General features: G+C 41.2%; 1 protein-coding gene across 1 annotated transcript in view; it reads right to left on the bottom strand.

Annotated features, from left to right (window-relative positions):
* Window positions 1-17,402, bottom strand: part of angpt1 (angiopoietin 1) — a 49,304-nt gene extending 31,902 nt beyond the window's left edge. The window contains exon 1 of the mRNA XM_070846158.1: window positions 16,584-17,402. Coding sequence (XP_070702259.1) covers window positions 16,584-16,994 — 411 coding nt within the window. The 5' untranslated portion in view covers window positions 16,995-17,402. The remainder of the gene's footprint in view (window positions 1-16,583) is intronic.
* Window positions 17,403-18,404: the final 1,002 nt, after the last annotated feature.

Genomic DNA, 18,404 nt, shown 5'->3' with positions numbered 1-18,404 from the left:
GTTTGCTATGCTTTAGGATGAATTCAATGAGTAAAAATAAGTGTTGGTAAGATGTCTTTCCATGATGGTCCAGTCTTGACAACTGGATGTTGGAGTGGTTTCAATTTACATTTCATCTAATGATTATATCAGTGAATTAATAGGTTGATAACATGCCACATCACAAAGAAGGACAGATTATACACTATAGAGTGAACAGTAAATATATATCTATTGGTTTTGGACCTGTGTGGGCGACCATAACATTTCTAAAACTAACAGAAAAATCAGTATCAGTCTGTATCTGTTGGCACAATACAATCTTGATAAAAATTTATGCTGTAGGTACTTCTAGTAAAAGAATAGACATTTTCCTTCTTTAAAAATAGATGGATTGCAACATTTCAATCAATCCCAGGTTGACAGAGATTGTCAGAGCAGAGATCGATCTCCTTGCTCCTTGACAGAAACGGCCGGTTCTCAGACATTTGCACAGGTCTGCCAAGTCAAATTAGCTTTTTCAATGTAATATCCTTCCTTGGCGATGATATGAAAGTGAAATGTAACATTTTTTGGGCCAGATTTCAGGCATAATACAGCTTCCCCTAACTGTGAACTACATAAGGCTGATATAAGTGTCACTTTCCACATAACCTCCAATGGTCTGGCCCAAGGAACTGGAAAGAAAACAGTGAGTCTGGAATCCACAAAGCTCAAGTAATGATGGATTACTCTGCCTGATAATGAACCATAGAATATGACTGTGTTTGGAAATGACTTTCAGACCATCTAGAAGTGTAAAAGCTCTAAACTCTGTGGACGGTGTGGGGGTGCTTTTACATCCTTTTGGGCCTAGGCTGAAAACGTTGCTTTAAACCTCCCTGCTCTGTACATTGTACAACAGCAGCTTTGTACTGCATTTTACTCATTTGCTGAGATTACTGTGTCCACTGTTTGATGGTGGTTTGATAGGCTTTGCACGGTAGAAGTCACCTTGAAAGAAAAGATATCGAGGGGACAGATGTAAGACAGAAACTTTAGCCCAGCGATCACTTCATGGTTCACTTCTTAGGGAATGTGGCTGACTCATGGCTGGATCTGGTGGGGGTCATAAATGGAAAGTACCAAGGAGAAACAAGATTAGACAAATACGCCCTATCATGTAAAGTCACCATTCGGGAAGCCGTAAAATAGGTCTATGTGGGTGTTGGGTTATTTAGATGGTTTCTAACCTCAACTCAAGTTAAATGCTGTGCTTTTCCAGTCAGTGATTATCAGTTGTAACTATTGTCAGCAATGAAAGCAAATACACTCTTTCCTAGCCAGAACTTAAATGCAAATTTGTTTCAGTTGGGAATGGGATGGTGAAATAAATATGAGTGCATAATGAGAATGCAAAACTTGTGGTGCTTTATTTTCTGCTAAGATTTTAGGTTCTTAGGCCAATGACTTTTTAGTTGACCTGAAACTGGAACCGATTTGTTTCCACCCATGGTGCTGTTCGAGAGATGGATTCAAAAAACCACCAAAATTACAGCCCCAAGGGGTCATTTTATTTCATATTTGAAACAGGTATCAGACCAGTACATTTGTTTTTGTGTTTTGGTCAGCCTACATAGAGCCCACTAATTCAGGCTTCAACTAAAACCATCTGAGAATGATTCAAACAATATGTAGTAAGCATAAGAAAATGTGTTTTCAGACAGGTCACATTATCTTTAAACATCTTTAAAGTGAGACACTTTTTGCTGGACAGCTGCCACTGTGGACATAAAGTGAATATTATGATGTGATGTTAAATACCTGTGATAACAGTTGTACAAGCAGAGAAAAGCCATAAAGTCTGTCTAGTGGCTAATGGCTGTCTTAGCCAACATAGGCCATTGGGCACACCAGACCAAATGAGGCTGTAGCCACTAAATCTCTGAGTGTGAAGAGAGGAAAAAGAAAAAGGAAATTAAATGAAACACACTTTCATCAAAATAAAAATAAACACTTTAAGAGACATACCAGAAAGTGCAATAATAATACGATGTGCTTTTAGAAACTACTAAATCTAGCCTCTGGTTTTCTGAATTACTGTTTGCTTAGTGAGAGACACATAAACAACAAGTTTATGTTTCCCTAAGTGGTGCTTTGCACAGAGGCATTAAGGTTTTAAGGTAGCGTGTTTGGCATAGACTGTGACTTTACCAATGAGAATGTATAGTGCCTTAAATGCACACCGTACATGCAATATCCTGCATGTAGTGGTCCACTGAGACAGTTTATGAGGCACAATTTGCTGTTAATCACTAAACAAGCTGCTTCAGGCTGTCTTGAACATCAATGACAAGCCATACAACATGAAGTAGGATGCAGATTTTAAGAGCAAAGGGACTGTTGGGCCAAGTGTTTAGATTACTGAATGAGCCGCACTGTGTGTGCATATTATCACGACAAGCATCATTGGCAAACAGGTCCAAAATCCATCAGCTGAGATTCCCAACATGCGTATTCTGCACATTGTCATGGTGGGGCTGCTAAATTGCTATCTCTTGAGAGCCAAGAACAGGATAATCCTTCAAGATGATACTCCCTGCTATCATTGTTACAGATTACTGCAAATGTTTACTACTTTTCTGACATTTCCCATTTAGCGTAACTTCCATTTTGAAAAGGGGTCTTGATCTTTTTCTAAACAGCAGCAGTGATGGTGCTGAGAGACACTGTGAGAGTTTGAAAGCGGTGGGCCTGGACTGTATAAAACACTTACAGCTAAAGCTCTGTCACATCTCTGCTTATCTGTGGTGCTGTGTGAGTGTGTGAGTGTGTGTGAGTGTGTGTGTGTGTGTGTGTGGAGGCAATGGTGTTACTGGGGTGGTTTGGCTTCTGGGATGCATCCCTTACGCTCAGGCCTGGATCCATTTCAGACCACTTTAATGGACAAGAGAATGGGGAGCTGTTACCCACCACCACCCACCCCCAAATCAGCACCTCCTGGTGCATAACATGGCACCCTGGTGCCAATGCTAGCAAAGTGCACCTTCTTATCGCCAAGCGGCAACAAGGGGTGACGTTGACAACCTTCTTTGAACCCTGGGCCTGTAATTCTAGTAGGGATTTAAGAGGTGTTACTCTGACTTACTGCCCTGTCACTCTCCAGCTTTGTATGATACAAATATGGGCAACCTCTGTACATATTTCAGAAAGCTGCCTTACTCAGTCTCTGGCTTGTTTGTTTTCCAATCCACCTTAAAACATTTTTAAGACTCTCTGTGTTAAAATCTGTCAAGATTAGGTGAGTAACAACTCAAGTTGAACTCACAGTTGACTTCTTTGACCTTCGCCCCAGTGGCCAACATCCAGGCATTTACTCAATTGCCGCCAGATTTTTTTCCTTTTATAGAATGAAAATAAAGAGACAGAGAGGGAGAGAGAGTGGCCAACATACAAACGGAAAAATAAGAAACAAATAGGCATTCCCCATGCCTTAGCAGATGAAACAGCAGATTAGATTTGGCTCTGAAGTGGTGGTTTTAGTTGACCATTTGCTTAACACCATCACAAAAAGTAATTCTCCCATCACAGCTCTTGTAGCAAGGCAACCGAGGTGGAGCTAACTTGTTAGCTTAACTTGTGAGGTATCTACAGCTGACAAAAAATCATCCAGCAGTCTGTTTTCACTTGGCAAAATCAATGATTGCTGGCTAGAAATGGCATGTCAGCCATTATCTACCTCTTTTTAAAATCAAGAACCCATTGTTTCAAAAAAAGACAAGAACTATTGAGCAGTACTTAAATATGCCATTGTCATCATCGCGGATGGCAGACATGGCACCGGTAAGTAACTTGGAGTAAATTAGCAAATGGTCAAATATCGTTGTAGAGGGTAGAAACTGCAGTCTTCAGTGTGGTGGGTGGTCCAGACCCTGCCTCATCTCTGTTGCTCTGTCCAAATGCTGTTGATCCCAACAGCATTAACCACAAAGCCTGACTGCCATCTGAAAAACAACTAGGCTAGTGCCAGCACCCGCCACTCTAAGACCCTTTTTCTCTTTTCCCTTTGAATCTTTCTTGCTTCTTTTCTTCCCTTTTGTCTTTCTGTCAAGATGCAACAGTGTCGATGTCAGATGTGTTTTGGTTGTGTATTTCCAAAGACTTAATGAGCTCTGCGTACACAACCTGAACGCAAACCGACCATTCCCCTGAATAAATCACAGAGTAAATCATTGTGCTTACTTGGAGGTGCCCAAAATCGTTTGGCAGGTTCAAAGGCACACCATTTCACCACCCTTCAAAGGTTTTCTGTCACAATGGTTTCTCAAAAGGACAGGCTAAAAAGTACATTGAGAATATGTAGCCAACAGTTTTCAGGGTTGGTTGATTTGCTGGTTGTTTCTATGGAAAAACTAAATCAGATCTTCTAACCCGAGGGCAAGCGTATTAGGCCAAATTGATTTTCCATGTTCACTTTGTTAAATATGGGCGACCTGCGTGGCCTTGTAAATCATTATTCTTTGTAAAGAATTTAAATAAACCACAAATTGCAAAAACAGAATGGAAAACGACATGTTCAATTTTGATGTGTTGAGTCTTTTAAAATGATTAATGAGCTTTGCAAATGGCTAATTTACTTCAAGCTGCAACAAAGCCACAATGAAACAACAAGGCTCAGTTTCAGTGTCTGAGTAAAATGTGAAGAATCTGCTGCTGAGTAACGATTTCACAACACAAATTGGCAGAAATCTGCTCAAGCTGAGTCAAATTTGAGAGGATGTACTGTCTCTGTTGTTAGTTTCCTTTGGGAAAATAAAAGACATATTTCAAAACATTAACACGGCAATTCACTTTTACTGCTATTACTGTTTCACATTTGTGAAATACGTTGAAAACACGTTTAAAACACCATCTCTCGCAAAAGTCCCACTACATTAACATAGTTTCTAACTTCAGAGGACTTTTTAAATCAAGAACTCTGACAGTGTTATGTCTACAAGACATACCTTCAGTGATTAACTATGAGCCTCCATCCTCTGTATGTCTGTAATATGTAAGTTAAAAGCCAATTTATTTCAAAAGTCAAGTAAGGCAGACAAATTAAGTTTTGACATTGTGTTATGAAACAAATGAACTTTCTCCTAGCATCAAAAAAGAGAGATGGACAAAATGTTTTGCCTTGAACTTGAGTCCTTTCACACTCTGGAGCTGGCGTGAGCACATCCAACAGAAATGTTTGCTTTTCTTGTATTGATTTTGGTGCAGTGGTGTGGACGCTTGCTTGTTTTTACAATCAAAATTAATTCTAGAAATTAATCTTCAGGCTTTGTCTGGATAATCTGCCTATCTGACCAAATTCCAGTAGCAGCACATATAAATCAAATCACTGACTGCGCGTTTGAGAAACTTTATTTTAAATCTCTGTAAAGAAAAACATAAAAGTGATTTGAAAAAAGGAAGGAAGCATGAAAATATATTGTACATGGAATATATTGTACATATATTATACACCTCCAACCTACCTGCACACATTTTCTCAAAAAATCAAAGGCAGAATCAGAGCTGTTTGGAACCTGGTCTGGTTTTCCAGATACAGGAAAACTGTATAATATCAATATTATTTTGATATTTTGTCACACTAACTGGATGTTTATTGCCCCCCTCGGATGGAGAAGTAATTAAGTTATATATTTCTTTCATGTTAGATTGACGCAATGATCACAATGTTGTGTTTTCTTTCCATGTCAAATAAAAATAAATACTCTGAAGTACAACTTGCGCATGGATGTATATTTTAAATACTCCTCCAGTTACAATCCTGCTCACTAATGTCAAAATGGGCCCAAAAATTACTCCAATTAATTATGCGTATCTGGCCTTATGGGAGAGGAAGTACATGCATTCACCCAAGACATGGGAATGCGTAACGAAAACCAAACAACCAAACAAACTCGGACCTGCTCATTCATCCAGAGGTCTTAAACAGCGAGTACCAGCAGAGGGGCGGTCTTAGTTACTGTGACGTTAGCTGTCCAACATGGGAATCTTTCCTCAGGGACAGATCGGGCAGGAATGTCCCTCATGGTGACTTTTTTTGTGTTAATGCTACAGGCCATGTCAGTCTGCCCCGTTTACTGAAGCACACGGGGATACCACAAGCCCAGCATCCCACGGAAGAGGCGTTTACGTCCAAATATTTGAGATAGCAATTCCACTGTACCCTGTAAACATCACAGAAGGGGATTCCTCTGCCAAAAATGTGTAGAAATAGATGCAAAAGGACATGTTTTGTGTTAAGCTTAGCCATGGCGGAAACATTACTATGCACACTGTTGTATGTTAAACCTCCTATCTGGGCAAAGCTTCAGGGAAAAAATGGTTCCAGTGTTCCCGTTTGTGTGCCAGAACTACTATCTATCAAGCTGGGTGTCTTTTCTAATCAAAATGAATGGGCATTTAATGACAGGGGTTGTTTCCTTCAACGTCACATTTGTGTTTATCTTTCATCCTAACATCCCATTAAGCGAGGACTCCAGAGTTTATAAGCCGTCGCTGTGGTCGTCCAGGGTTACAATCATCACAGTAAACGCCGACAGCAGCCCTATAGTTTTTCTCACTTTCTGTTTCAGCCACTCTTTATATCTCTCTATCTCCCTGTGTTTTGCTCTCCCCCTCCCTTCTTTCGTACAATCTGCGCTTTGCTTTGCTTCTATCGCCAAAGACGAACTGACGCTATCACATCGGGTCCGGATTATGTTACATACGAGTCATTTTCTATGCTCCCACCGCCTGCTAGTGGCCAACAGACACTGGACTATATATCATGGCAGTTGCTGCATGAGGCACTTTTAAGTACTGACGGTACATTAAGGCAGTATGGAGTGGAGTGTGTGTGTATGTATGTGGACCTAAATATCCCCTAAGTGATGCTGAACTGACACTCAATGTAAACAAAAGAGATGAGCAGGAAGATGAGGTGGAGTGGCCCGACTAACATTTCCATGTGGGACAGCTTCAGTCTGGTGGAAAGGAGGAATAAATGTTGGTGTTAATGACACTGTGCATCCCATAACAACTGTTGTATCACTGCCATGCGGCAACATTAGAAACATTTGCTGCTGCCTGGCCGTCAGCTAATGATGGATGAAAACGCTAATAAAGTGCATATTTGTGTGTCTTTATTGTCTGTTGCTTGCTGCTGATCCAGCTCTTTTTAGTCATGCATCTAAAATGAGTTACAAACAAGCATGACAATGTGACAGCGCAATTTGTCAGACGTTACTTTTTGGATAACTTACAGCATTTTTCTGTTGGGATAAGATGCTAAATAAAGCACAAGGAGAGATGATGAGGACTTAGAGAAGTACAGAGGACACACAGTGCACCATATGTGAAATATAATGGTTTTTCATGTGCCCAGGTCTCTGTTTATTTTTGCATTTCTTATGCTGAAGTGCATAAGACGTGTGTATAAACACAGTCAAATGCAGAGGAAACCAGTGCAACTAAACTGGGATCGTTATGTTCAAACACCAAAGCACAACATCCTTGGAATTTCCACAACATCAGCCACATGTAAGAGCAAAGCCATATCTTCATCATAATCGCAGACAGGAAGCCTGTTTTCTATAATCGACCTGGACAGAGAGGGTTATCACGCATCACTAACACGTACACATCTCCATTTATGACAGAAGTGCTGTCTGACAAATGTGTTTCATGTCCAAGTTTCCAAGTTTCACCCTCATGGCTGTATGGGGTCCAGAAACATCTCATTTGATCCGTTACAGGCCGTCCATTAAGCTGAAGGCCATTTCATCCAAACATACTCGTGCGCACGTCAAACAATGACATGCACACATCTCATATGCAGAAATGGACAAGACAGATTCACACATAGACACATACATGCAGACATAGACCTCTCCATCTCAAAACCACTGCAAACATGTCAATTTAAATAAACATCAAGAGCCATTTGTATTTGGGTTGTAAACCCAGAGCGAAAAGCACATCCATCAGTTCGATCAATGACAGATTTATGGTCGAGTTCCTGTTAGGTCACAGTGCAGCAGCACATTGTGGGACCAGTATGTCGGCTACTGTGATACACATGCACTTTGGGGAAGAGATAACTGTAAGAATTTTGAATATTTTCCCATCCTGAACACTTGTCTCTGATAAAATCAATTGTGGACAACATGAAGCTCAGCTCATAAAACAACCAAATTGAACAGCCACCTTTTGAACCAACAGCGAAGTGTATTTGCTCACCTTAGATAAAACTAACAGGCACAGTTAGCGACTGTCTGATGAACACAGTGTAGCATTTAACAGATAAATGATCCAGAGATTTTCCAAAACAGAACTAAACAGAGTGACTACTGGACTTAGATTCAACAGGTGTCCAGACACACAACTCTTAATGAATGCTAATGTTCCCGCCTGTCTGCTTGATATGTAAATAAGCAACCGTTTGCTGACATGTTTGCTTTATCAACTTTATAAAGTGAAAATTTGCAGACCCCAAGTGGTCAAAGATCAAGATCGGGCTAGATTGTCCAAACTGCAATAAATACTGTAGAAGTAAAGTAATGCGTTCTCTGCTAATAAACTGATGTCAGGTCTCAGCATCAGGTAGGTGATAATCACCTGCTCTGACATCACTGACTGAGATGACAACAAGCTGAAAAGGCAAAGAAAACGAAATGTGTTGAAAGGTCAAAAATGTGATCTTATGAGGACGTTTGGCTTGTGTACTGTACCTTGTTTTGAGGGTGATATTTTTAAACTGTGTGTGTGTGGGGGGGGTACATAACACACTTTACTGTGTCTCTCTTTTGCATCGGCAGTCTCTGTGCCAACACCAGCCCTGGTATTGTGTGGAATGTGAGAAGCCTGGCTCGGGTCCCAGCCGAGCTAAACACAGCTCTGGACAGGGTTAAGACTGTGTTTTCAAAACATGTATGCAGATTTGTGTGGTGTTTATGTGTGTGCACGTGTGTCTATATCTTTTTTTCCTTCCTCTGTGTGAATATGTGCGCGTGTGCCCGTGTGCAGGGTGAAATGAGGTGCCACGCCAATCACAGCCGTTAACCGATAAACCGAGACCTAGCGCACCCAACTGTCCAAACGGCCTGCAAAAAACAAAGACGGGCTATAATCAGCCTGCCAGTCTGCACAGTTCCACACTGTCTACCGTGAAGACGTGTGTGTTTCATATAAATTAATCCATCGCACGACAGTCACCCACAAAGTCTCCTCTCAAACCAAAGGACAAAAAAAGATTAAGTGAGGTAATTCCTGGATGTGAGAAAAGGAAAAAGTGTTAAGAAAAAGTGGTTCCTATCCCACCACCACAAGAACAAAACAAAAACAATAGAGCCAACCATCAGTCTTTTGAAGTTCTACTTGGCCCACACTGCGAGGGAGTGAAACTGTTTATCTTTGGCCCAGTATCTTGTCCCTTTGTCCTTCTTTCTCTCTTTTCACCTTTACCTACTTACTTGTCATCAGTTTTCCACAACTCTTTCCTTTTAGATTCACGCGTCTCTTTCAACCATCTGATTGTGATTCTTTTTGTTTCTTCAATTTGAAACCATGGTAACACTCCAATCCGCGGGGCTGAACTCCAAACAAGGTGAAATGTTTCTGTCCTCTGGAACCTCTGGAAGGCTCCCCGGCGCTGACAGACAAAGACGTCCTCTCAAAATGCAACATCTGTCGGGGAGAGTCAAAGGGACGCGGCGGGGAGAGGCGGCCTCAGAGGCAGCATGTGGGGAACCTTCAGGAATTTCTCTCCCTACTTCACATGCAGTAACTGTGGGATTAATACTCATCAGATACAAGGGGACCAAACAACTGCACTTCAAAATTGGATGAACATAAAATGGGGCATGTAGTGAGAGCATTACATCTTGCAATGTATTCAGATTTTTCATTCCCCTGCTCCCCTGCCAGAATCAGCAATACAAGACATGCATGCTTTCTCTGTGTTATCGTTTCTTGGAAATAAAGCAGTTGTAAAAAAAATGACTGACACGTTATTGTAAATTCCCACTGTGTGGACGCCCTGCGGTATCCATCGCGAGCAGCTCAAGTTCTCCAACGCAGTTTTGTTTTCCAATGCCATTTCTGTTCCCTTGACCTTCATCAAACCTTGATTTACAGCGCACAACTTAAATGAACCTGAAGCAGATATGGGTGAGTAATATTATCATCTGCTCTGTTTATCAAGAGTCATTATAAAACAAAAATACAACAAAGATAACAGCTGGTTGTGTGACTGAAATAAGTTCAAACACAGTTGTGATTTGCTGCAGGCTGTGATAACACCACATTACTTGCCCGCTAACTGCGCATTCAGATTGAGTATAATGTCTAATGTTTCGCTCTATCTAGGCTATTACTATCTCATATTTGGCTCTTAATCACTCAGCCTTAGCAGTGGCAGTGATACAGCCATGAACCTTGTGCTTTTGGCAAGTCTTCTGACCATAACTTACACTCTCAGTACTAATGACTTCCACTCGCCTGCCCAAAATAATATTATTTATACTCATTCTTTTAAAAAAAAAAAAAAAAGGTTTTGCTCTTATTTCAGCCATTTCATAAGAACATACGTAAGGCATATAAGGCCACAGAAGAATAAAATATCTGAATATCACGTCCATACCTGATTAACAAGCAGCGTTTTAGCGTCTTTCAACTGATTGTTTTGGTTCAGCGTCGGTTTACAGCTTCTTTTGCTGTCTCCCGGTGGCCTATAAAAATCAATTGATGTACTTACACCCGAGTGAAGTGTTGCAGTGCACTCTCATTCACAAAACCTCAGGAAACCAAATGAAGAAAAATTTGCACCATTACAGGGAGCGAATATAGTCGTGGGCGCATGGAAACACGAACCTATCGGAGGAAGCTCTCAATTTATTCAACAGATGCGTCAGTGGGTGCCGAGCTAAAAGCTAGCAACAATGTTTTCAGAGGAGGAAATCATAAATCCTGCATGCATTTAGCCAAATGTGTAACCTTATAATTAAAACAAAATAAATCCCCTATAAAGTACCCACCAGAGAGTAATTCACTCAAATGAGTGATGGAAGAGGAACCATATTCTTGTAGTGCAATAAAGCTGCAATAAGGTAAACTAGACAGGTTCAAGACACATAGTTGACTTGCCAAGACATTTAGTTCTTCAGTTATTGAGCGTCACAGTAGTACAATACCTGTCTGCCCAATATCAAAACTTCAAGCAACCAGGTTTGGGGCCACTGGCTGCTCTGAAATATGATTTCTGGAAAAAAGGGGCTCTAAAAACAAAATGGCTTGCCATATTGAGTGTGACAAATCTACTAAATACCCCCTTTTCCTGAAAATCAGGAACATTAACAGTGTTGGGCTCCATTTTCACATCCATGGAAATACTGTGGCATGGTCGTAATGTTTTTCCCTATTCCCTTGACATGCTAAGCAAAAAGCTCTGTTTCATTTTCGCATTCAGTCATAGTGCGAATGCGACTAGGGCAACTTTTCTGGAAGCTGTTATTGTAGTGTCCTTCAGCAATTTCCATGGTTTCCTTTTTACAAGTTTTGGGGTCAGGAAGGAAGAGCTTTTTATTCCTCTGGGCATTTCCTAGCCTTTCTGCATCATCCGATTGTTAGTTTTGGCCAACATTATCAGTGAAAATAAACTCTCATAGAGGCAGTCACCCCTAAAATAGATAGGTTTCTCTTTGGATCCCCAGGCATGCTGTGTGGCCCTCTGATAGAACTAAGTAGAGAAACATATTCACCCTTTCTCGTATGAACTCCCAGTATGGAAGGGAAACAAGCTGCTGCCCACATGTCGGTATATCTTTTTAAACCTCTGTTTATGCAGCACAGTCATGTTCTTCGAGAGGCAGAATGATGGGAATTTCACAGGGATAAGACACTGCAGATAGTTTTCCCCTCCCTTTGTTCAACAGCTTAGTTTGGCACAGGCTGTCCTTCTCAAGAAACAGTGTTCTCAACCACTTTCTACTGTCTCCACCAGGAGGGAAATGAGAAGATCTATTACTTTCACTCCCAGGCACAGAAACAAAATTTGGCTTGCTTAACGTTCACCTCTGCCAAATTTTCATTGTCCTTGAGATATTAGAGAAGTAGGAAGGATATTCACCGAATGTGCTTCATCTACTTACGTACCATCTATTTACCTCATCCATTGAGGACTCATCCATTCTCGTATTTTCAACAAGAGACTGATCCTCGTTGATCTTCAGCTCACCAAAGTGAGCAGGGTAACAGAAACTAAGAAAAATATTATACCAATCTGTTCGTCAATCCAATTTATAACTGAGTATTGTGTTCTGCTTTGAAACTCGATAGTTGTTGGTATTGACCGAAATGTGTCGAAAACTGAGAAGTTTACACACATTTTACCCGCCTACAAAAAAACACTGTGATGTTGTTTAGCAGGACAAGACATGAGAGTGGTTCCGATCAGTTAACTCTTGACAGGAAAACGAGTAACTTGATTTCCAATAATGTGTAACTATTCCTTTAAAGCACATTTGGCTCCTGGTTACATCAGGGACCTTGTTGTTCCTCCAGTGCTTGACTGCTTTCATCAGTTCTTACAGATGTAGCTGCTCTGGTTGTTCCAAAGTCTAAAAGATCAGGGGTGAGCAATCCTTTGCCATGAAGGCTCTGAGACTTTGGAACAACCCGCCTGAAGGAAGACTTTTAACATTATGCTAATCTAACAACCTTCCAAGTTTATTGCATGTCCCACTGTGCAAGATGAGTCTAGTAGAGCTGTGCTGACAATCTGTGTCAGACTGTTAAATATCAGTTTTGACACAAGTCAGATGGAGCAAAATAACTCAAAAGGCAGAAGTGATTGTTAGGCCATGTGCGTCCAAATAAAAGACAGCATTATGAAAAGCAGATTTAGCTAGAAAGTTTTCTAGAATTGGTGTTAAGCTAGTTTGACTAGTTTTCTGCATCATTTTTATGTTTTATTCTAATTGGAAGGTTTGCAAACGTGGATTTTAGCAGCAATCACAACTGTGGATTTTTGGCTTTTGGTCCTAAATTTCTGACACTGTCAAAATTTTTGATGCAGCATGTTGGGCTGTCGAAGCTCCATCACAGTGCAATAATAGACCACCATTTCTGAGTGGGACAGCCCAAAGTCACAGTCTGTGCTGCTTGATTATTTTTCTGCAGTTTGTTTGTAAAGCACTATGTAACTTCTGTTGAAAAAAGTGTGCTACACAACTAAAGGTTAATTGCTAATATTGTTTTTTGTTTGAAATAGCTTGTTTCCTGCTGCATTTTCTCTCTGAGATCAGAGCCAAGCTTGTCCGAGGCTCCTCAACTTGCAGACAGAGCAGGCAAGTAATCCTTGGACAAACACAAGCCACCTTTGACTGGTCAGGAATGTTATCAGGGTCCATATACTCTACCCTGGGTTGAGGAAGGAAAGATCTCAGACTTAAAATGCTTCCCCAACAGCTGTTTGCTGCATCACTCTCTCTAAGTCTACCCCCCACACTAGACTGAACACCCAGACACGGGGGTGCTATCTGGAATGGTCTCCTCAGTTCGTCTCTTTCATCAGGGCTGGCTGGAGCAACATCATGGCGAGTTCTCGCTTAGACAAGCAGTAAAAACGATGGCGTGATTAAGATAGATAGACTGGCCGGGACACTTAATCTTCTGTCCAATGAAAAATGTTAACTGCATCCTGATGTTCCCCCCCCCCATGCAGTATAATTAGGCTGAATTACCACTGTGTGCTTTAGTGTCCCTTCTGAACTGCCTACTCCAATTGCTTTCTTGTGCTGATCTTTTACTTGCTACTTCTACAGTCTGATGCTTTTCCATTGACATGCATCAAGGGAATTGATTTTAATTCATTTTATCACACATTTGAAATCATAATCTACTAACTATTATATAATATAACATTATAGCCTATATTGGATTTTTGAAAATAAAATCATTTTCTATTTGAAATGAAAAATGTTTGCGGTCCGGCAAGCCTTGAGAGTGTCAGGAAAGAGGCACGATGGCATTAGTGGTGATGGCAGACATTTTCACATGCTCCCCTTTTTACATCTGAGGAGAAAGTTACTCTAGAGGTCTCATTAGTCAAAGCGTCAGTCGCCCAACGCTGCCATTCTGTTTTCATAGTATCACTTGTACTATCACAGACGGATGAGGTCCACTGAGCAAAGATAAAGCCGGTGTTATTTCACCCCTGGCCTTTCTTGACACTTGGATCGCTTTTGGGAGCGATTCAGAAACACACACAGGTTTTCAGACTTGTTACTTTAATGATGAACTGAAACTCATCAATAAAAGGTGCGTTGTTTATATTGTTTTAATAAGATTAACACATGTCTGTGTTCAACCCTCTATAGTCGAGAAAGGAGCGTTATTTTTTCTCATTTTTGCCATATAGATGTGAATCCCCACACACATATGTAAAAATAGCAGTACACCATGCCTTGACATACACCATATACGCTAAATTTGACCTCTAAACTGAGATAAAGTCAGTGATATACAGTCAGTGATAAACTGATGTTTCCCAGATTCTAACCTTTAAGCTCAAAATTCCTCTATTGCAATATTAAATTTGGCGTCAGACATGTATTCATCTGGTCTCTGGTTCAGTGAGAGAATCTGAATTTTCAGAGGGGTGGAGTAGCCTCAAACACTATACCTCCCTGTCTACAAACTCAATCAACATGCCGCTGTAACACACTGTGACCAACGGCTGCTTAATTGATGAGTAATGATTATTTCCTCCAACCTGAGGAGTCAAAAGTTGACTTTCAGAGAATAAATGAAAAGCAGGCACAGAGTGGAGCCGAGACACATTTGGGAGGACACGGTGATTGCTACTGAATAGACTCGGGGTATTGATGAAGGCTCAGGTTGATTAATTCCCCCGGTTCCACAGTAATCCATCAGATCCATCAGGTGTTATCTCTGCATGCATTTGCTTTGTGCTACGCCAAGACAAAAAAATAAACCATTAGCTTTATGCAATTAATCACACATCAGACCTGCTAATCTTATTTGAGAACGACAATATTGTGGAAAGTGAAGGAGCAGGAGAGCCGAATTTGAAAGTTTGTTTATTTGATTCATGTATTCATTTCAGAGAGATAGTCTCGCTCTCTTTGGAGACACAAAGTCTCAAAGCTTAGAAAAGCAGAGCGCCTGCCAAACTATATCAGTGATGGCCTCACAATTTGCAACTCATTAACATTACAGTAGAACCATATTTGAACATAGTAAACACCTCGGTGGCTCCGTAAATAAATTGTAATTTGGTAGTTCAAGAGTAAATAAATAAGAGTTATTTTATCAAATATCATATTAGCTCAAAAAAAGCGAGGATTGTGTTTGTTCTATTCTATAAAAACAAACAAACAAGTTATAGATTTTTTCTTTTACACAAGTCTGGATTTTCCAGTTTTGCTCATACGTCTTTGAGTTGAATAAATAAAGGGAGCATTCTCTCTCTCTGTCTTTTCCCGGAGTGTCTCTGGGGGCTTTCTCTGACTTCCTGTCATTAAAGAGACAGCCCACTGGAGAACAGGGGGTGACTGACATATAACTACCTCTGCTCTATGACCGACGCTCTGCACAACTCAACTGGACATCTGTGGAATTTACTCAAAGGTTAGTTTACGCAGGAAAACATAGAGAGAAAGTAGGAAAAAAATAAGCGCGTTTGCTGGACGGACATGGAGCGTCCAAGATGTCTACGGAGACAATAAAATCAGACAGCTGTGGGACATCAAGAACAAAAAGTTCAATTCTGACCATGTACACAGTTACATAACAGAACTGCAGGGTTCATATAAATTGTGTAGCTAATCTAGCTTCTAGATAATCAAATGCACATTTTGTTGTCTGATTGTTTCTCCAAACTGACAAATTATGTGGAACGAAGGAATACAGCCATCCTGCAAAGTGACATCAATGTATACTCTTAGTTTTATCCTAAAACTATAGAGGTTTTCATCGGACCAATTAAGCTAAACCTTTGTCAACCTATAGAGGAGCATGTACTGTACATATGTTATACATATATATGTATGTATAGATATGTTTTCCATGTTGCCCCTTACTTTTGTTTTACTCTGTGACATTTCAGTTTGAGTGTGGTCACACATCATCACACAGAGAGAAGAATCTCCTTAAACTCCTTAAGCACATGAACTCCCACTGACAAATACTTTGACAAACAACGTGTCGACAGAGAAAACAGCAAACACGGCTCATTTTTAGTCTGAGGGCCTCATCCAGAAACCAAAATAAGTTATCTTGTGAAACCACAAACAGACACTCTGCGGGGACCACACACCCACGGAAACACAAATATATCTCAACAAATACACTGCAGCGTGACCACTTCAAAAGAAAGGCATCCACTCTCATGGAGGCTTGTTAAAGATGTGATTCAATACACAGCTTTATTAGCTGGGATCCAGTTAAAACAGGAAAACTCAACAGCATTCCTATTTCGATCTAGCATAATGAAATCATTGTGTGATGTGCTGTGAAACAGTAAACCAACAACTTTGTTCTCCCCGCAATGAAACTGGTCATTTGCTTACCTTCTGTAGCCACTGGGTATAATTCTCCATAATGTGCTCGAGCTGCTGGATCTTCTGGCTTGGAAAGTCTGGCTCAGGTGGTGGAGAGTCTCTCTGGAGAGAGTTGGCGTTGTGGTGGGGGCTACCGGCTTTCGCCTCCCTGCAGGAGCCTCCTCTGGCTCCATCTCCCTCAGGTAGGATGAACGTGTAGGTGCACTGGCCGTGCTGGATCTTATGAAAGCGTCTGTTGCTGTAATTACTGCTACTGCTTCCTCCACTGCCGCTGCTACTGCTGCTAGTGCTGCTGCCACCTGTGCTGCTGGTGCTGCTGCTATCCGTCCCTTTCCTCTGCTCCCCTCCTCCGCAGCTCACAATCACCAGAAGTGCTGTCAGAGAGAGTAAGTGGTGGCCAAAGTTGTGCCACAGCATCATATCAGCGTGGGGTAAAAGTTGTGGGTGAATTAAGTTCTTGTATCTTTAGATTCTTCTTCTCTTGGTTGGATGTTCCCCTTAAAGCTGGATCAGAAAACGGTGAAGAACACCGTCAGCCTGGAACATGCGTCATCCATCCCTGCATTGGACCTCCAGCATTGAACGCTACCGCTACTCTCGCCGTGGACACTTACACATGCAATGTTTCCAAAGCCCCTTTAAGTTTTTGTCCTGGCAAGAAAAGTTGCACGCATCTCTTGCAGAGTGACAGCTTGGTTATAAATCTTGACTGTTCCTCCTGCAAACCAAAGCCAGACAGACTGTGCGCTTGCACCTATCAATCTGTGCACTTAAAATAGGTGCTGGGAAAGCTGGGATGGTGTCGTCAGACCTCCCCTGGTCTCTCTGCCGTCCTTCCTCCTCTGTTCTCTGACTTAACGACTGGGGAGAGTGAGAGAGACGCTCACTCTGAGGAACAGTTCCAAGCTTCCAGCACACTCTGTGCCTGCCCCTTGCAGAGCCTGCAGAGGAATGTGAGTATGTGTGCACGGACGAGTATGTGTGTGTGTGTTTGTGTGTGAGAGAGCCTGGCAGAAAAGGGACCCCAGCACAGAGGATGTGCTTAGACTATGAGGATCGGTTTACAGCTACACTCTGACTGCAGGCTCATGTGGTTGACCTGCCTTCTTGCTTTTTGTGTTGACATAAAAAACTTGTATAAACGTGTGTGTGAAAGTTATCTGCTCCTCAGATATTACTTTACTCCCTTAAATACTGTATAATGACAGGTGCTTTATTACAAGTAGACAGGAGGGCACGGAAGTATATTTCTTGGTGCTTTTATAGACGAATTCTCAACTTCTTCTGTTTCTTCCTTTACAATAAAAAACCATCATCATGACAAGTGAGATCTTTATAGAGGTCGTTCTTGTTTTCACCTTAAAGCTCACAACTCCCTAATATTTTCATTAAATCATCCCCAATATTGGATATTATGTATCGCCTGCACATTTGTTATAGCCATATAGTTACCTCTCTATGTCGTAGTTTGCATTGTCAGTGAGATGGTCTTCCATTCTCACACTGGATTCAAATGGTATTTGATACCCAGGAAATGATGCAGGCACAAAATCAGTCCAATTTGGAGGAGTGAGAGCCGGAGCATGCAATGTATAAGAACAGCAATTTATAAAGAGAGAGCAGATTTTCATTATGGCCATTCAACCTTGGGAATACATAAGCTGCTTGTCTTTCTCTGTATCTCTGCCAGAGCAGCTCTCAGTGTTACCTATTATTAAGACTTCTTACCACCGGTAACCACAGTTGTCAAATCAACCAGGACTGAAATCTTAAAAGAGAACTCCTCCGATTTATTATGGTACCCCTGTGATGTTGTTGGAAAAGTTCTGA

The sequence above is a fragment of the Pempheris klunzingeri genome, chromosome 16 (assembly GCF_042242105.1).
Source record: "Pempheris klunzingeri isolate RE-2024b chromosome 16, fPemKlu1.hap1, whole genome shotgun sequence".
In the NCBI taxonomy this organism is placed as follows: Eukaryota; Metazoa; Chordata; class Actinopteri; order Acropomatiformes; family Pempheridae; genus Pempheris; species Pempheris klunzingeri.
This window is presented reverse-complemented; position numbering and strand designations above follow the sequence as displayed.